The following is a 21,244-nucleotide window of genomic DNA, read 5'->3' as shown; positions in this document are numbered from 1 at the left end:
TTTGTTCTGTATATGCTTTTTATTTTAAATTTTATTTTATTTTTTAACGTTTAACTAGTCACCAATAAAATATGATGACGTATCAATTTGATTGAGTTGAAAATTTTTTCCATTTTGCATTTAACCTAACATTTACGTCTCACTTTGCGTTTAGCCCTAGTATATTTTTTATTCCTCATTTTCCATTACTTTTTTAAGAGCTTTTTTCTTTTTTAGACCTTTGTTGATTTTCATCCAAAGCTAAAATTTAGTACATTTCAAGGGATTTGTAACCTATTTTAATATATTTCTCAAATTTTTATCCAAGTCCTTCAAAGTCTATTGTTATCAATCACTATGTCTGCCTTAGACCTTTTTCATCCAAAGCATTTGCGCATTCATCCTATTTTGAGTATTTTATGTAATCTTGTCTTTGGTCATGAAGCGTTGGGGTTGTGTATTAGGATCAATCCACACAACAATGGTTGGGTGTTCACCCTTTTCCTTATTGACTTATGCACATTTGGTGTTTTCATGTTTTCCATTAACTGTAAATCCAATCGAAAGCATAAACAATCAATCCACTACTCTAGGACCAATTCCATCTCCTCAACTTGACAAAGTTAAGTAGATCAATAATCAATTTTTAAATGAATCTTTTCGTGGATTCAACCAACACCAACAAAGAAATGCTTGTGTATTTCATGGCTTAACCCATTAAGCCCTTCTTTACGGATCAAGTCAAAAAGAAACAACCCACCCAAGAAAAACACATGTTTTCCACAAGATACAATCCATCACAACACAACAGTAATTAAATGGGATTTTTAGCAGACTTATAAATAACAACTCATGCTAAAAACTAAAAACTAATCTTAGAATAAAGTTTAGTTTCTTCACCTAATACCTATCTTATTCAAGGCAACAAGAAAATCATACATTTAACATTCCTACTTTACTTCTCTAAATAACTTACATCCATATCTTGCACATCATCACCACTATCCGTTACACCCATCCACCTGCATCATTTTTAACAAAATCCAAATTAATCAAATACGTTTCACAAAACAGCAATCAAGAATCAAAACCAAATTCAAAAAATGTTAACTTACTTTGATGAACCTGATTCTCACTCAAGTCTCTAATTGTATATCATGTTTTCATTGCTTGCTTTGTATGAATCCAACTTCCCATGATCTCACCTGAAACACACAAACAGATTCGTATTAATATTTATAAACAAAACAAAATGTTTTTTTATTTACAAAGGGCGAAAGGGTAATTTACCATTACTAGCATGCATCAGCGGCTGGTTCATGTGCCAATGGAAGAGGCAAAGGCTTGTAAGAAATCAATGGAGTATAATTAAGCTCATAATTTACAACAATGGAACCAAAGATGTTGAATTTTCCAGCACTACTATGAGCAACTTCAGCATCAGAACATTTTTTAAAAACAACTCTAGCACGCCCACTTTGTCTATCAACTTCAGTTTCTGATTCCATTAAAGGCCCGAATCTTCTAAACATTTTATTCAAGTGTATCTCGGAAGGAAAGTAAATCCCCTCTGTAAACTTCATTAAAACCTCAGTTGCCAAATTTAACCTTCTTCTCTCAATAAGCTCTGATTGCTCCTTTGCTTCAATCTCATGATTGCTGCTAAAAAACCGTTTTTTATTCGACCTACGGCTTTGTTTCACAGGTTTTTGTTTCTCTTCGTAGGCTACAATCTGGTGTGGATGCTCCACACCTCCGTTTTGGTTGTTATCATGCACCACCACCGCAGGTTGCAGCTGCAAATCTTCCGGATGGTTCTGGATGATCCTGTCCGTCCAATACGAATCATTAACATCATCAAACTCGAAATCTTCCGGATCGTTTTCGTTCGATGGCTTTCTCTTTCTAGTCTCGTTATTAACCCTTCCAGTAGTAGATGAATTTTGCTTTAAAGACTTGGAAAAAACAGCAGCTCTGTGGCTGTAAAAAAAAGGGATTATAGTGTTCAAGAAGGTGTACCCTTTCATTGGATCTTGAGCAGTTAACTGGAGTTGTGATAACATTTCGGGTAGATTTGCTTGGGGGTTGACCATGTTGACTGGAGTTTGAACAGAATGAGAAAGTCCAACTGTTTGGTCAACAGGTTCGATGCTTTTGTCACTCAGTTGGTTTGCTACTCTTTGAATGAGTTCGCCAACTTTGAAAGAGGGTTTAGGGCTTGGAGTTACTGTTTCCAGAGTTGGTCGTTTCTCTGGAACCGAAACATCGGAATTGGAATTGGAATTGGAGTTGGAATCGGAAGCCTTTCGTTTTCTAGAACCTTCTTCGCTGTTTCCGGGGTAGTATGTTGGATCTACTTTTAAATCTGAGAAGATTCTCTCTTTCTTGATGACTTGGTCAACCCCTTGGGTCAATCCAGAAGAATCTTCTAATAAAGTTCCACAGAACTGAAACTCGGACAGCTGGCGATACCCTTTGTAACGTGCACATGATAACAACTGAGCTTTAGCCATTACAAGGTCCATTTTGTCATTTTCATCATATGGAGACTTTGCGAGTAGTCTCACGTAGTCGATAAGTTTATCAGGCTCAAATGAGGTCACAAGGGCAGTTTTGTCCATACCGTGTCTTTTACTTGATTCTTTCTTGATTCCCGCGTTCTCGACAATCTGACATTCGATTTTCTTGTAGATGTCTTGAGGTGTGCATGAACATGCAAGTCCCAATTCTACCCTTCTGGAGACTTCTTCCAAAGCACAGTGGAGGGCATTGTTGAAAGCTTCTGAATTTGTCTGTTTTTCAATTTGGGAAAATTTTGCACGAAATGGTTTCAAGACTGTTGAATCGTTCCACGCGAATGTTCGATCTCCAAAATACCCGACTAAAAATCGATCTTTTTTATGATATTTCATGGCTTTATCGGATGCATCAGATGGGTCAAAGATTTGACCAGGCCACCATGGATGACTTCTGACTTTACCCCAGACTAAATCAGAAGCAGAGAACTCACCTTCGTTTTCTGGTGGGTGGAAATAACATGATTGATGGAAAGAAACAGAAGTTTCATTGCTGACATCATCGGTCAATGTTGACTGTTCTACTTCTGGTGTTTCTGTTTCTTGTTGTCTGCAGAAATCTGTATGTTCTTCAACATCATCATTTACCTGCACACGGCGTTCATAGACTAAAGGTTTTGAAAGTCCATGTTCAAAATTAGCTTCTGGGTCTGTATGAATCTTGAAATCTTGATCTTTTTCTTGACCATGTAAGGAATCAATTCCTGGGATTTCATCTTTCCATCCAAGTACTTCATCAATGTCCATCCCTGCATCCTCTCCATAATCTGCATGACTTGTTGCATGGTTGACTTCCTCAAAAGTTTCCACAGAAGTTTGGGAAGATACTTTCATTTCAGTATCAACATTCAAGATCTGGTTTTCAACCAAAATCCCACCTACACTGGAAACTTGCACTTCGGGATTTGGTAAATTTTGAGCAGTTGTCACTTCATTGGCTACATTTAAACTTTTATGAGATGCCTCAGCTGTCATAACTTCTATCGTTGTGTGCAAACTCTCATCTTTAGGTGTTGGGTCAACTTCAGTTTTCTGGTCAACCACCATGTCTACTACCATGGTGGAGGACTCTTGAACCTTTGATAACTCTAAAACTTCAACCTCTTTTTCAGTCTTTTCATCCATCACATGATCTTTATCAGCCACTTCTTGAATGGAACTCATTGGTTGTTCCACACCTCTTTCCGGTTCTTCTTGTTTATCTGTTGTATCAATTCCAGACTTTTGATCATTATCTATTCTAACTTCTGTTGTTGAATGTGAAGTCTCTACTTTGCTCATTTGAACTTCAGATTTCTGGTCAAGAATTCCAGCATTTTCATGGACACTGCCTTCACCTGTATTTGCATCGACTCCACCACTCAAAATAACATCTTGAGCTTTATCTTTTCCATCTAAAACATCTTCTACAATCATCTTATCAACATTGGAAACCGACTCCGGAATCTTTGTGGAATCTACATCAGCAACTTCTTGAACAGACTCTGTAGCCTGTTTCTCTGTTAAACCCTCCTGTACATTAGGAATATCAGTGGATTCTAAGCTTGGATCCTTAGAGACACCATCTTGAGCTTCACCTTTTCCAGCTAAACCCTCCTCTACAACCAACCCATCAACTTTAGTTGCTGAATCCTGAATCTTTGTTGAATCTAAAAACTTATCAGCCACTTCTTGAGCAGATTCCATACCCTGTTCCACTGTCTCCACTGCTAAACCTCTTTCTACTTCACCCTCTCCCCCAGCAAGTTGAGCCTCTCTTCCCAGTGACTGAAGAGCTGCATTAGAATCTCCTGCCTGAGTTCCATTTCCAGAATCTTGAACATCATTTGTTGCAACTTCAATTGTTGGCTGCAAAATATCTTTCCTTGTTTCATCATCTCCAGATTGCTGCTCCAAGATTTTAGGGCTTACATGGGAATTAGCTGCACTGGTTCCTGCATTGACAGCCTCTGTTGATGAAACTTGACTATCAACACCATCTTCACCTTCATCTTTACCAAATAACCCCTCCTTTACAGCTGCCACATGAGCATCTCTAGAACCAGGATGCCCTGTTGTAGTGAATGACTCTGGAAAATTTAAGGAATTTGAAACATCAGATTCTTTTCCAGTTGCCTTATCCACAATCTCTTTGGTAGAATCTCTATTATTATCCCTCAATGTGGTTTCACCTCCACCAGTTTCAGGCTCTTCACTTGACTTCTGAGCATCACAATCCAACGCACTCACAGCAGTAGTCACCACATTCTCCTGAATAACCTCTTTACTGACCTCTACACTTGTCTTCACACCCTCATCATTCACCACTACCTCAACTTTCTCTAAAGTCACAACTCTAACTTCTTCAACTACATCAACTTGGTCCACATCCATATCACTAGACTGAATTTCTCTCTTAGAACCCTCTTCCATCAAGCCATTAATACCCACCTTACCTTCCAAATCAGCCCTTGTACCCCCACGATCATCAACAACCACATCGGCTCCCACAACATCCACGACCATATCCTCTCCCTCGTCTCTCTCACCGAAAAGCCCCTCAATTTTCCCTCTCATGGTTACAGTTTCATCAGCTGTAGTAGAATCGACAGTCGTAGTAGATTCCTTGACGGTAGGCAACACATCATCCTCATGTTCTTTCATATTTGAGAGCGTAATCCGAGTAGATCAGTAACAATAAACTACGTATGTACTTAAATTTTTACCTGGTATAGATTCAGAAGAAAAGAATTAAAACCCTAACTAAGTATGAGAATTATTCATATGCATCGAGCACGAACGGCAATTGAGAAAGAAGCCATCGTGAAGAAGAAAACGGTAACCCTAGAAACAGAGATAGCGTACCTTGTCGATGCCGTCAAGCTGAACACTGGATCGAGTTCTAGAGAGAGAAAGTGAGGGTTAAAGTGAAGTACGAATTTTGGTCTTCTCTTTTTATTAGATTTCTATCAATTTTACCTTTACATCAAAAAAGAGCCGAAAATAAGGCTATGTCTTTTCCGGGTCTCAACTCCGAAAAATAATTAAATTAAAAAAATACCGAAAAAATATAAGTTTTATAAAATATTAGTTTGTTAATATAATATTAGTTTATTTTTCCTTTAAATCTTGTCATTATTTAAAATCAGTAACAATCAATTTAATATGTTTTATGGATGTAATAATATACGCATTCATATTATAACTCATATTTCATCTTATTTTGATATTATAAATAGTGAATCATATATATTAAAAAGTTAGTAATTTTCATCATAAGTATTGAAATAAATGTTCTTTACACTCTCAATCTTTTCTTACTTTGAAATTTATCTTGTTATGTGATTATATTTTTAATTAGAGATTGCATATTGTCCGCTCCTTATAGACCGGTTGTTTATTGTATTTTAAATGGGGATGAAGAAAAAAAAATGACAAAAAAAGGTCCAATAAATAAGGAAAAACATGTTTAAGGATGTAGTTAAAAAAAAAAGTAAAACATTTTAAAAATTTTAAAAATAAAAAAAGAAAGCAATATCAACTAATGGGCTTCAAACAAAAGTTAACTAAAATGTGTTGGCAAAATTATAAACCTCATAAACAACACTGTTATTAAGAACTTTGCATTTAATATATATAGTAATATGTTATTATTAAGAACTTTGCATTTAATATATATAGTAATATGTTATCAACACGACTCTATCATAGTGCTTCAACTTTTTTGTCGCTATTGTCATTGTCAAGTATATATATTTTATAAGTTTACAAGTATGATGCACGCCAAGTAATTTTATGAAGCTTCTTAACTAATAATCTTTAAACATGGAACTTTTTATTTTGATTAGTACTTTCACTATAGCAAACCTTAGTAAACTTAAGTTTATGGCTCTTGACATCAGTGGAAAGAGTTATATATCATGGATCCTTGATGTTGAAATTCACCGTGATTTTATGGGTCTTGGAAACACTATAAAAGATGTAAATCATTTAAATTAAGCATCAAGCCAAGAAAAGGTTAAAGCGATGATTTTCATTTGTCTCCATCTTAATGAAGGATTGAAAGTTGAATACCCCACTATCAAAGATTCAGCTGATCTTTGGAATAATCTCAAAGAGAGGTATGATCATTAAAAAAAACAACGATACTTCCTAAAGCTCGTTTTGATTGGTTACACCTTCGAATACTATATTTTAAATCTGTGAGTGGGTATAATTCAGTCATGTTCAAAATTACTATCCAACTAAAATTATATAGTGAGACAATAAATGATGAAAAAATCTTAGAGAAAACTTTCTCTACTTTTCATGTCACTAACATGATATTGCATCAACAATATTAATATTGTAACGTCCTGAATTTCAAACCAAAATTTTCATTTAAAAATAAATTTATTTATTCAAATTACAGCTTAAATGTAACATTTTGTTTCGAGAAGTTTCTTATTTTGGTATTATGGATAATAAATGGATCAAGTAAAGGTTTTTAGCTTCAAGGGAATAAGGTTTAGGCACTATTGGATGTTGATAATATTGGTTATCCGATCTCAGCCTTTGGTTTGTGCTTTGGAGTCAAAGGGTAAAACAAGAAAACTGATGTTTCATACTTCTTTTATGAATTAAATATTTTTGTTCGAGGTGTTTTAAGTCAAAAGCAACTAGATAGGGCTCTAGAACCTTTCAAGACTTTTCTGTGGGTATAAAGAACGCCAAAGTCGGAGTTGAAACAAAGAAATTATGGTCGCTTGAAATTTAAATGAAAAGCGGGACTTTATCTAGTACGTTGGGCGTACACCATGCAGTACGCTAGTCGTACTCACTACAGAAGACGTGAATCACTCTAGTACATTGGGTATTGGAGCATGGAAATGCTCTACAAATTATGAGTGATAGATAGGTTATCTTATTCTCTTTATTGTATTGTAAGTTATCTCTCTCTATATAAATAGAGAGGGGTGGTCATTGTTTTAGTTGTACACAAAATGTAGTATATTGTTTTAGTCGGAGAGAAACTCTCGATTGCTATCTCTCTCACCGAAGTGTTCTTCATAGTTATAGTTGTAACCTATCTTTCTATTATAATCATCGGATTACTCATTTGTTTTGTTCTTTATATATTTTGTTATCGTTAAATCTAAATATCATATTATTCCGCACAAGTCGATCGTCAAAATGGATTCCTACAATTGGTATCAGATTCGTACCTTGAAGATTTAAGCGATTATTTCAAGGGAATGACTCCCGATCTTGTAATTTTCGATTTTTCTACCAAGAATTTATGGGTTCACAACCAGAAATCTTTATGATGAGTTTTCAGTTTTTGAAGTGTTGATTCAAAGCTTTTTCAAGCTTTCAAGAATAAGTTTTGTTGATGTTTGTTACAATTTTCTGCTGAAAATTTTTTTTTACAAAGATTTTATATTGCTGTTGAAGAAAAAGAAGAAGAAATTTCATGAAAAAATAGCATTTTTCGTCATCTGCCCTCTCATCCTCGCTGCTCAGCACAAAAGACCTAAAGTCTGACCGAATACATTAGAAGATAAGCAACACTGAAGTCTGTTGAAGGTCCTCTTATGCGTAGTCACTATTATCCCTCATAGATCGAAGACCTCACCCCGAAGACTAGTCACTACTTTCGTGTAACGAAGACTAAAGCATGACACTCTCCCTTAGCAACATTCGCCTACTCCTCGCTACTTCACTCCTTATCAATGCATACTTCGGTGCTCCCTTTCACCCTACGCCTAACCCTCTAACCCTTCACGCAGACCCTCATAACTCACCCCTCTTCACACGGCCTCACTGCGGACCTTCCACCTCTCGCTAGAGACCTCATGTCCTTGATACCCTCTGTAACGCCCGTAGATCAGGGCTAGTCAATTTAGAGACGGTAAGCGTCAAAAATGACTTTTTGATAAAATATTATTTAGACTGAATAATCTTAACTAAGTTGTAGTATATGCTACAAGGATTCCATACATATAAAGAACGCCGAAATCCGAGTTATAACGAAGAAGTTATGACCTATCGAAGTTTCGACTTAGCGATATGCAGCCCGAATACTCGACTTGAGACCGAACGGTTTTTAGCCGAAACAATCTAAATGAGAATCGAAGATCTCATTAATTGTAGTAAAACAATAAAAAGATAGGCGAAAACGGACGTCGGATGAAGAAGTTATGATTTTATAACGGAGTTTTCCTGTCTCGGCCTACTAAAAATAAATAATAAAAATAAATCAAAATTAGCCGGCGGAGTTTAAACAAAAGTAGTAGAGCATAGTCTCACCTTCGCGTGGATATAAAGAATGTCGAAAACGGAGTTCGTATGAAGAAGTAATGAACTTTCGAAATTTATTAAATAATTAATAATTAAATTTAATTATTAAATCCAACATTATCCGAAGAGGAGTCACCGGACTCATCCGAAGTACGCCCCGCATACTCGTGTACTCCCCGCGTACTCCGAGGTATGTCGACATTCACACTCGAGTTCTTCGGATGACGCATGCAGTAACGTTTCGGAGGCAGTATGCCCCGCGTACTCCGAGGCTTCAGCCTCCTATAAATAGGATGCGAGGCTGTCGAGTTCTTTTGCTATTTTTCTCTCTTCTCTCTCCCGTTTTGCATCGATTTGCGTGCCAGAAGTACCCAGAAGCCCCGGTAATATTCCCGAGCCCCGAAGCAAGTTTCGAAGTCCCGAATATCCCGAGAAGTGCGATTTCCGAGCCGAAGCTCTGTCCGCGAGAAGTTCGATTTTTGTAGAGATTTTCCAGATTTGTTGTCCGATCATCTTCTGATCAAGTGAGTGTGTAGTTACTTTCTTCTAACACATAAATATAAAGTATTAGCTATGAAATACGTGCTATGTGTTATATATTATTTGTCTATTTGAGATGGGCTTGGAATTGATGTTTTTATACGGGTGTTAAATGATTTAAATTGTGCTTGTATTTATATCTACAAAAATGTTGGGTAGAACAAGGGTAGATGGAATAGTTGGTGACGATGTGACTTCGTGCCTATTAAGTAAAGCTTTGGTGACGATGCGACTTCGTGCCTGTTTGATAAACCCTGGTGACGATGTGACTTCGTGCCTGTTGCGTAAACCTTGGTGACTATGAGACGTAGTGCCTATTGTATGAACCCTGGTGACTATGTGACGTAGTGCCTGTTGTATAAACCGTGGTAGCAAATAGACCTTGTGCTAATTCCTTAGGTAAATCCTTAGGGACGAATGAATGAAGGATAATGGATTTTTAGGGTCAACCCTCGAGAAAATAAAGGAGATATGGGGATGGGTATTTGGGTTGATTGTTTGATAATTGAATATAATAAATGTATTATTGTGGGTTGAAAACCCTATATGCTCACCAGGCTCCCAAGCCTGACCCACTCAGTTTTCTTTACATTACAGGTGATGGCACAAGAGTATAAGTTGGTGGACTTGACGAGAGATTTTGGATTATAGATCAGTAGTTATAAATAACTGTTGTAAGGTTTATTTTATATTGTTTATGCTTTTGGTCTGTATCGAACATGACATCCCAAGGTTTTATTATTTAATGAAAATACATTCTCTTTGAGAAATGTTTTGATAAATTTTATCATATTTTATTTTGGGAACAAATTCCTCTTTTAATCAAAAGATTACTCTGATTTTATAAAACAAAGCATAAACAAATCGGTTTTTTCTGGCCGTGAAATTGGAGATGTAACACCCTCCTCCGTCCTCTTCTCAACCTACCATTTGCCTCCTTCCTACCTTCTTCTTAAACCTCGCCTTTGCCAAACCTTCTCATACTGAAGCCTTTTTTTTCTCACCCGATTTTTTTAATCATTGATTCATTTTTTTATACCGCAATATTTTTTCAGCCATTTTTTTCTTTCTTTTTCAGCCCATTTTTTTTAATTAACACTCATTTATTATATTTTTTTAAACCCATTATTTTTTTAATACTCATCTTTTTCACCATTTTTTTTGAACCGACAAATATAATATATATATATATATATATATATATATATATATATATATATATATATATATATATATATATATATATATATATATATATAAACTACTCCTAAATTAACACCTAAATTCACCTAAATTCACCTCAATGAGGGAGGGCACCACCAGATACCGCTGGGCTAGAAGCCCTTTGGTATCAAATTTTATTTTAACAACATTTAAAAATATATATATATTTTCTTTAATTTTTACCATCACCGCAACCCATGATCGGAAGTACTTTTGTGAAGAATAATTTTTACAAGACTCAGTTTATTGTCTTCTCAAAATAGATTATTATCAGATATTTATTCAAGCTTCGATCGTCACGATGGATTACTTCATGCTGATTATATTAGAATAATTTTATTATTTCTATGCGGATTACCCTTTAATCAAGGTCTGTCGCCCAACATTCATTGGATCAGTGTCTTAAGACCATTTATCATCCATACCGTAGTTAGACATCATATTTTTTCTTCACGATGATTGCACTGCAGTTACTCTAATCAACAAAATTGTTTTGCAATCTTCTCTCTACGAAGACCTTTTATGACTTGTCGCTCTTGATCTTCGGTTGACAAACCATGTGTCTTAACCAAATGGACTTTATGTATTGAAGACCGCTTCATGAGTTATGGCATCACAGTGTGGGTACATCAACATTTTTCAGCATAGCAGAGATTTTTCATCCAGAGTTCTTATTGTTACTTTGGTACTTGTTCGGTCAGTTTTCAATGACAGAATCAACCGACTACCGATGACCGGAGAGTATTTATTTTACTCATATTCTCGTGTTTTATCAAGACCATTCATACATCTAGGGAGAGCATGCAAAACTCTTGGTATTCGACACTCTCCATCCAAATTTATTTATTTATTTTTTATACCAAAGATTCCAAACCATTGAATGCACCACTCATATTACTTGCTCCATTGTAATCTTGCCCCCTCACCTGTATATTTAAAAAAAGTAATAAAAAGATCTAAGAAATAAAAATTAAATTAATATCACAGTAAAGAAATAAATATTTTATGATTTCTCCCCTGAGCCATACTCAAGTTGTTATTGGTAAATACATGGTAAATTTAAGAGTTAAAGAAGATGTATCTAACACGTGAACATATCCAATAAATCTTTCCTTTTACAATCCCAAGTATATCAATATATCTTAAAACTATAGTCATTTATTCTTTTTTGAAAACATTACTAGACTCATCAACTAATATTTCTCACACATCTTTACCAATTTCATAAAAAATAGGCTTGATTATCTCTTTTGAAAAGCAATTGACAATATTTTTTTGAATCGTCAGAGAAGTCAACATTCAATTTTTTGGAGCATTTTCTAGAGTACATTAAAAATATTCTCATTATCTTCTCTAATCAAAGATAAGATTTCAATGTAAAGTCCTTTATTATTAGACTTTTCCATCTCATCATGTCAATGAAATGGTAATGTATTTTTTTAATAAAAATATACAACTACAAATTGTAGCATGCAATCAAATTTCATAATTACTTTGCTCAAGTTCTATTTGCTTATGAAAGACTTCACCAATAGATTGGTTTTTTCTCAATAGCAAATCACGCTTTTCTTGGGCCTTATGGTGATAACTTTGATACTACCCATATGTTTCCGGAAATGATTTTATTTACTCCAAATGTTAAAGCCTTCGGTTATAAATGCGTGTTTTCCACCTTTTCCCTTACCATGTCTCCAAACTAGTAACAAAAAAACAATATGCCTTCTTATTTTTAATGTTATACTATAACCATGGAAAATCATTAAACCATTCCACAACATAACGTATTGACTTCTTACCAAAAAGATAAATTCATAATTATGACTCTTTGGTTGACAATGTCCTTTAATCAAATATGTCCTCCTTAACCCATCCATTTGATTAGGATTATAAGATGTAATATTTGGTAGGGTTGTGCAAATGGACCGGGGAACCGGTCGGCACCGGGACCGGAACCGGAACCCGATGGAACCGGTCGGGCCGAGACCGGGACGTTATTTTTGTGGATTTTTGGAACCGGGAACCGGTAGGAACCGGAACCGATATAATCGGAACCGATAGAACCGGCAAAAACCGGAAATGTATAATGCTATTTTCAAGGACCGGTTCCAACATTTGAAGACACGACAAGAACCGGGAACCGGTAGAACCGGAACCGATAGAACCATCGGGCCGGTTCGGTTCTTGATTTTGGCCGAAGCCGGTTCCTGATTCCGGTCCGGTTCGGGCCGGTTCCAACCGGTTCGGTCCTTTTGCTCATCCCTAATATTTGGTCTGCTCCTAGATCCGAAGGAAGATCATTCAAATCAAAAGATTGTGTCACTTTTGGTTTTTGAGTAGGTTCATTAGATTGTAGTTCTCGTGGTTTTGAAGTAGGTTCATTGGTTTGTGGTTCTTGTGGTTTTAGAGTATGTTCATTAAATTATGGTTCTTGTGTACTATCATTAGCCCTATTTTTTTGGAAGTTCCTTACCATTGTTTTCTCCAATTGTGACATCCTCATTTTCACGGCCAGAATAGATCGATTTTGTTTATGCTTTATAAAAATCAAAGTACATTTTTTAATAAAAATGTTGCGGAATTTGTTCCCCAAAAAACCTGATAAATACGTTATTAAAGCATTTCCGAAAAAATGTATTTTTATTCATTTTCAAAACATTGGGATGTCATCGTCAATACATAAACATAAACATAAACATAACTTACATTCATTTACACTAGTGATCTACATCTCTTTTTAAATTTCTCGGTGTAATGTAACTTCATATTGACACATGTGATACAAATAAACTGAGTAAATTAGGTTGGGAAACATGGTAAGTACATATGGTTTTCAACCCACAATAATATAGTTATTATGTTTATACATCAAACAGTCAACCTAATTACCCATACCCATTATCTCCTTTACTCTTAAGGATATACCCTAAGAATCAGCTATTGCTCGTTCATTCATTCCTAAGGATTATCCTAAGGCATAGGCACGAAGTCCATCGTCGCCAGGGTTTATACAACATGCACTAAGTCCATAGTTGTCAGGGTTTATACAACATGTACTAAGTCCATAGTCGCCAGGGTTTATACAACAGACACTAATTCCATAGTTGTCAAGGTTTATCTCGTTTATCGACAATATTATTTTTGAGAGTCCACTCGCAATACATGTCAATGGGTTCTTAGAGTACACCGGGTGAACACGTCGTTCACAACACCTGCAGGTTGCGAGTCTGCTAGTGTTCCACTGGACTATCTAAAACTTGAATAGTCTGTGGTTGTCATCTATACTCTGCTAGATGACGGGGCCATCGCTTGACTCATCGCTTCTCACTATCGTTTACCACTCATATATCATCGCCCATCATTCATCTCATCTTTCATCGCTCATCATTTATCTCATCTCTAGTCTATCCATCTTTTACCAAACATATTTTGTAGATATAAAATACATATACAGTTTAAATCATTTAAAACATGTATAAAATCATTCATCCAACATAGATAGCAAGTATACAGATAATATGCACACGTAGCACGTAATTTATATAAAATATTTTGTATCTATGTGTAAGATGAAAGCAACTACGCACTCACCTATTAAGGTGGTGATTCCGAACTCAGACAAAGCTTCGCTTCTTAAAAATAATTTTCTTCGACGAAACCTAGTATTATTACCACTAGATTTTAGTCTAATATTTACCGTGAATAATTATTAGTCTTATTATTATTATTATTATTATTATTATTATTATTATTATTATTATTATTATTATATAAACGTTTAAACAATACTTCTCAACCACTATTTAGAGACAGGGGTCAGACATGAAACACTGGAGGGTATGACCATTTTGGCATTAAAGCACTTCTTAAATCCAACAACTTAGACGACCCTTCAAACCAGATTCCCCGTACCGCGAGTAGTTAAAAAGATATTATAACGACACTTATATAAGTCATAATACTAGCCCATATATTTATTATAAGTTCATAATAACAATATTAATTTAAAATATAAGCTATACTTAAAGTAGGCCAGTAGGGTAAACATAACTTACTTACAAAGGGGTTTTAGCTAAGAGTCAGGCTCTGCAGGGGCAGAACTTCGTCGTTGAATCTTTCTAAGAAGATTTTGCAGCGCTTCAGCGCTCACCGTACTATACTAAAAACTACAAAAAGAGAAGTCGAATCACGAGGGACCGAAATGTACGGGGAATAAGAAGAGAAATACTCTTGAATCAAAAGAATAGTGCAAGAAATATGAGAGCCTACAGGCTCTTATTTATAGTAATTGAATTTTCAAAAACTAGTTACTTAATGACCTTATACTTATATAAACGACTAAACACCCCTTATAATATTATTTTAAATAGATTTAACGATATTTGTACTAAACTAATGTCGAAATTACTCAACACTAATCTTATAACGACCACATCGTCGATACATTTCTAATGATATATACATATGTATATATGTATACGTATATATGATTTATACTTTATTTTAACACGTAAATATGCTATTATAATTTATAACTCGTTCATATGAACTCCATTTTTGACGTTCTTTATATCCACGCGTAGGTAGTGATTCCGAACTCTACAACTTTCGTTTAGACTCCGTCGGCTAATTTTGATTTTATTTTTAAAGTTATATTTTTAACAGGTCGGGACAGGAAAAACCTATTAAAATTCATAACTTCTTCATCCGACGTCCGTTTTCGTCTGTCTTTTTACCGTTTCGCTATTGTGAATAAGATATTCATGTCTCAATTATGTTGCGTTGGCAAAAAAATCGATCGATCTAAAATTCGAATTTCGGGTTGAGCATTGCTATGTCAAATCTTAGAAAAATCATAACTTCCTCATACGAAGTCATATTTGGGCGTTCTTCTTATGCATGCTTTCGGTTTAACGTATGCTACGACCTTCGTTTAGATCGCTAAGGCTAAAAAGTACTTTATCGTAAACTCGCTTTTTACGTCACGCAGTGTCATGCCGATTTAGCCGTAAACTTGGACGAGTTATAACTTTTTCGTTATAACTCGGATTTCAACGTTCTTTATATGTACAAAACCCTTGTGACATATACTATTACTTAGTTAAGATTATTTATTCTAAATAATCTTTTATCAAAAAGTCATTTTTGATACTTATTGTCTCTAAATTGACTAGCCCGAATCTACGGGAGTTACACCAACATCTAGTTGGCTTTTGAAAAAAATTGTTAATAGCAATATACAATCAAAATATATCAACTATAAACTTGATTTCAAGTTTCAACAAAAAATAGCAACCTACAATTAAACTATCAAAATATATCAACTATAAACTTGATTTCAAGACTTAAATTTCAACAACAAATAGCAACCTACAATAAAAAATTCAAAATATATCAACCATAAACTTGATTTCAAGTTTAAACAACAAATAATCACTAATTGTTAACCCTAAGTCCCTTATCTAACAAACGTAACTGGTAATTTCAAAATTTTCAACACAATAGCAAAAAATTGAATTTGAATTAACCAGACAATAAATAACAGATTTTTTTTTTTTTTTTTTTTTTTTTTTTTTTTTTTTTTTTTTTACTTGTTTCATTGTGCCATTTGATCATTGATCTCTCACCACGGGAGTATCTCATCGGAATAAGCCCACGACAAGCGGCAACAACAACAAATCACCAACGACAGAATATAAGGAAGTAGTGGTAACATCAGTCGAAACTTCAAGTTGCAAGCAGGGACGTCGATTGAGTTTTTGATTTGTTTTCTTTATACCGATTTTGCAATATTTGAGCTATTTTTTTTTTTTCATTAAACTTTTTTGTGTGTTGGACATTTGGTTACTTGGGCTTAACAAGTTTAGACCACTTATTAGGTTATTTTGTATTTGCATTTAGAATTTGAAAAATAACCTAACTTTTTTAGAGTAACCCAAGTTTTTTTTCCAGGTATCACCACAACTATAAACGAAATTTTCAAAAAAAAAAAATTACACTATTTTTTTTTAGGGGCATCCCAAGCTATCCGAGTATGGAATTAAATATTTCAATCACTATGTTAATATCACAAGGGCTTGTATATGTATAGATAACGTATGTACGTATACATGTGATATGTTACTAATGGTCTTAACCACACTTTTTTTAGGTGTGGGGTGCCTAACAAGCATGAAGCAACGTTCACGGCGTAAACATGCAAAACCGCCCCTTTTGTTTCATTTGACCAAACTACATGCAAAAGTAGTTTACCACCCGCACCTAATTTCTAAGCAACACTATTTTTTTATTTTCCATGCGAGCATAAGTCATTTAATAAAGTACGACCTTTATTTAAATTGTAGAGGCAAAAAATTAGACAAAGTGTTTTATAAGATTATTACTTGAATATAAAAGTATAAATATAGTCCTAAAATATAGCAATTAACAAAATGATATTGATTTTTGTAAGTTTATTTATTATTTAATTTTACTTCTAGGTAATGTTTTAAAACCCGGGTTTTTAATTGATCCAGTGTGATGATTGGTTCACGGATTAACCAGTTCAACTGTTGGGTCAACCCGGTTTATGGTCTTTTTCTATTTTTATATATTTTTATATTTAGCATAATGTATAAACATATAAAACCAATAATTTGATATCCACAAAGTTTAAACATTGAAAAAACCGCAAACGGCTCGTTGTTTTAACGTTCGCTACTTGTATCCAACTATACAAGCCCTATTAAAATGGGTCAATCCGGTTTTAACCAGTTCAACATAAGCAGTTGAACCGCGATTTAGGGAAAAAACCTGATCGGTTCGATTCAATCCGTATTTTTACAAAAAATCGTTCTCAATTGACCCGTCTTCTATCCCGGATTACGGTCCAACCGGTTGAACCGGCCGGATCGACCCGGGTTTTAAAACATTTCTTCTAGGATAAAGAACCATCCACAAATGGCCACGTTAACCCCTGCACGATTCCATATTTGTATTTTCTTATTACAAAACTTGTAGACTTTCTATATTAGGCGACGTAGGTCACCACCCACACACAACAGACACCATCATAAACACACGCTCACACACTCTTCATCTCCATGCATTCTCAGAACACTCATCAACACAAGAATTCTCTCTAAACAGTAAATTCTTCTTCCACACTTGATCTCTCAGCGAGTTTCTTATCGGCGGAGTGAGTGACGGTGGTTTTAGTTTGGTTGCAGGGGAAGCATGCCTCGTGTAGTGGCGGAGAATGAAGAGGATAGCATGGCGGCGTTTTACCAAAGAGGACAGGTGGGTGCCTCTCCGTCTCTCGGAGAGCTTCTTAAGTTCGTCGGAGACATAAGGAAGGAGGCGAACGGTGATGAGACTCCGGCGCATCGTGTTTTGGAGATGAGCGAAACCAGCAACGAGCCTAGATCGTTGCCGTTTGTTTTGAAGTTCAATAATCTGACTTACAGTGTGAAAGTTCGGAGAAAGATGGAGGTTCCTTCTCTGTTTGGTCGCCGGGAGAGGCTTGGTGATTCTTCTGTTGGAAGTGAGCATCTGTTTTCCAGAAGCAAGATTCTGTTGAATGATATCTCCGGTGAAGCGAGGGACGGCGAGTTAGTAGCGGTGTTAGGTGCGAGTGGGTCTGGAAAATCAACTTTGATCGATGCTCTGGCGAATCGGATCGCGAAAGGAAGCTTGAAAGGAACTGTAACGTTGAACGGCGAGCAATTGGAATCCAGGTTGCTTAAGGTGATTTCAGCTTATGTGATGCAGGATGATCTGTTATTTCCGATGTTAACAGTCGAGGAAACTCTCATGTTCGCCGCCGAGTTCCGTCTTCCTCGAACGTTCTCCAAATCGAAGAAGAAGCTTAGAGTTCAAGCGTTAATTGACCAATTAGGACTCCGAAACGCTGCTAAAACAGTCATCGGTGATGAAGGACACAGAGGTGTTTCAGGTGGAGAACGCCGCCGTGTCTCGATCGGAATCGACATCATTCATGATCCGATTATTTTGTTTCTGGATGAACCGACGTCAGGGCTTGATTCAACCAGTGCTTACATGGTGGTCAAAGTTTTGCAACGGATTGCACAGAGCGGCAGCATCGTTATGATGTCCGTACACCAGCCGAGTTACCGTCTTCTCGGATTACTCGACCGCCTGTTGTTTCTATCCCGGGGACAGCCCGTCTACAACGGATCTCCGGCGGAACTTCCGTTATTCTTCTCTGATTTCGGACGTCCGATTCCAGATAAGGAGAATCGGACGGAATTTGCGCTCGATTTGATCAGAGAACTGGAAGGGACTCCTGGAGGAACCAAAAGGCTGGTGGAATTCAACAAAACCTGGCTAAACCGGAAGCAAAATCTCAACGGAAACGAAACCCCAACCCATGGATTAACTCTGAAAGAAGCAATTAGTGCAAGCATATCCAGAGGCAAATTAGTCTCCGGCGCCGGCGCCAACAACGGGACTAATCCGACTGCTATGGTCCCAACATTTGCTAATCCAATGTGGATGGAAATGGCGGTTTTATCAAAACGATCCTTTACAAATTCACGAAGAATGCCTGAGCTATTCGGAATCCGATTAGCTGCGGTGACAATCACCGGTTTCATACTCGCCACCGTGTTCTGGAACCTCGATAATTCCCCAAGAGGCGTTCAAGAACGATTAGGGTTTTTCGCATTCGCCATGTCCACAACCTTCTACACCTGCGCCGACGCCTTACCGGTCTTCCTCCAAGAGCGCTACATTTTCATGAGAGAAACCGCCTACAACGCTTACCGGCGATCTTCATACGTACTATCTCACTCACTCGTTTCAATCCCATCACTCATCTTCCTCTCACTCGCATTCGCCGCCATTACTTTTTGGGCGGTGGGACTAGCCGGTGGTGTTTCAGGTTTCATCTTTTACTTCTTTGTGATACTAGCATCCTTCTGGGCAGGAAGTTCATTCGTTACATTTCTCTCCGGCGTCGTTCCTCAAGTGATGCTCGGTTACACCATTGTCGTCGCGATTCTAGCTTACTTCCTTCTATTTAGTGGATTCTTCATCACTCGTGATCGAATCCCAGGTTACTGGATCTGGTTTCACTACCTTTCTCTTGTCAAGTACCCTTACGAAGCTGTTCTACAGAATGAATTCGACGACCCTATCAAATGCTTCATCCGAGGAACTCAGATCTTCGACAACAGCCCTCTCGCCGCCGTGGATAACACCGTGAAAGCAAAACTACTGCAAAGCATGAGCGGATCACTCGGCATCAATATCAGCGGCAGCACTTGCCTGACCACCGGCGTCGATATATTGAAGCAACAAGGGATCACCGACCTGAGCAAATGGGGTTGCTTGTGGGTAACAGTCGCATGGGGGTTCTTCTTCAGGGTTCTGTTCTATTTATGCTTATTGGTGGGAAGCAAAAACAAGAGGAGGTAAAGTGTCAAAGTTTGAATCTTGGTGTAATAATGTGTGACTATTTTACATTTCTCTTTGTCATGAAGAAGGGAAAAGGTTTTATTTTTGATTATTTTTCAAGTAATTTGTTTCTTTTTTCTAATGAATTACCCCTACTTTGCCGAGGGTAATCTCTTTAAATATATTGTCATAAATTTGTTGTTTTAATAGACAAACTCTGAATAGAATAATATTATGGGCGTGTTTGGCAAAAATAGTTGTTAGTTGGAAGCGGGTAGCGGTTAGCTGGTAGCGGGTAGCTGGTAGAATGTAGTTGGTAGCTGGTAGCGGGAAGCTGTAGCTTTTATTTCTTATATGAATGTTTGACAAAAGAAGCTGGAAGCTTTTAAAATATATAAAATTACATAAAAGGAAAATTAATTAAAAATAAAAAAGTATATAAATATATTTTTAAGGGTAATTATGGAAATTGATTTTAAAAGCTCCGGAGCGTTTTGTTAAAAGCTACATGAAGTAGCTTTTAGAATCGGAGCGTTTTGATAAAACTAAAAGCTAAACGCTCGTACTGTCAAACGAAGCTTTTTGTTTAAACTAGAGCGTTTTGTCAAAAGCTAAAAGTTAGAAGCTCCTAAACGCTTCCAAAAGCTCTATGCCAAACACGCCCTATATGATAAATATGCCCCTCTATTTTTTTGTGAGCCCCAAGCACACGAAAAAAATAGAGCTTATTAATTCCAAGAACAATCACAAATACACTCGACCTTTTATAAAGATGGATCAAAATTTGATGGGTATTTTCAAAAGTTAAAATTGATGGAAATTATAGAAATTAAATGGCTAATAATCATGTGATTCATAGGAATCATAAAATCACTAAATAAAACATATTAATTTAAAATGAAAATAAGCTAAAATTTGAGGAAGTTCAAATGAGAGTTAAATCTAGGGGATGAGATCTGGAATTGGACCAAACCGGCCCAGAACCAAAACTGAAAAATGAGATTTCAATGAATCTAGAACACAAAAGCATATAATAATACAATTCCGATTCAGTTCCAACACCAAATAGTTTGTGGTTTCCTCACATCTCACATCTCTCACACACACATATTCTTTGTGGTTTCCTCTCTTTTATTAATTCGTAACCACACAAACAAATGCAAAAATAATTAAGGTTGCGTTTAGTTACAAAAAAACAGTTTTCATTTTTCATTTTCCCTTTTCCCTTTTCGGTTTTCGTTTTTCATTTGTCATTGGAAAATTTAGAAAACACG

General features: G+C 36.1%; 1 protein-coding gene and 1 pseudogene across 3 annotated transcripts; one reads left to right on the top strand and one right to left on the bottom strand.

Moving 5' to 3' along the window:
- Positions 1-742: 742 nt before the first annotated feature.
- Positions 743-5,509, bottom strand: LOC145012104 (uncharacterized). The gene is made up of 4 exons (XM_078970887.1): positions 5,400-5,509; positions 1,270-5,260; positions 1,095-1,184; positions 743-1,001 (listed from the first exon to the last, which is right to left on the bottom strand). The coding sequence occupies exon 2, from the start codon at positions 5,196-5,198 to the stop codon at positions 1,275-1,277; it is 3,924 nt and encodes a 1,307-aa protein (XP_078827013.1). The 5' UTR covers positions 5,199-5,260; positions 5,400-5,509; the 3' UTR covers positions 743-1,001; positions 1,095-1,184; positions 1,270-1,274.
- A 12,043-nt stretch (positions 5,510-17,552) lies between these two features.
- On the top strand, positions 17,553-20,239 carry LOC145012336 (ABC transporter G family member 1 pseudogene; annotated as a pseudogene). 2 transcript variants are annotated; one of them, XR_013664449.1, is made up of 2 exons: positions 17,553-17,701; positions 17,772-20,239. The product of XR_013664449.1 is annotated as an ABC transporter G family member 1 pseudogene, transcript variant X1 (transcript). The 2 variants fall into 2 exon arrangements; XR_013664450.1 differs by having other exon boundaries at positions 17,554-17,701; positions 17,783-20,239.
- Positions 20,240-21,244: the final 1,005 nt, after the last annotated feature.

The sequence above is a fragment of the Lactuca saligna genome, chromosome 8 (genome assembly GCF_052625555.1).
Source record: "Lactuca saligna cultivar CGN05327 chromosome 8, ASM5262555v1, whole genome shotgun sequence".
Lineage (NCBI taxonomy): Eukaryota > Viridiplantae > Streptophyta > Magnoliopsida > Asterales > Asteraceae > Lactuca > Lactuca saligna.
Note: the sequence above shows the minus strand (reverse complement) of the source record. Positions and strands in the feature narration are given on the sequence as shown.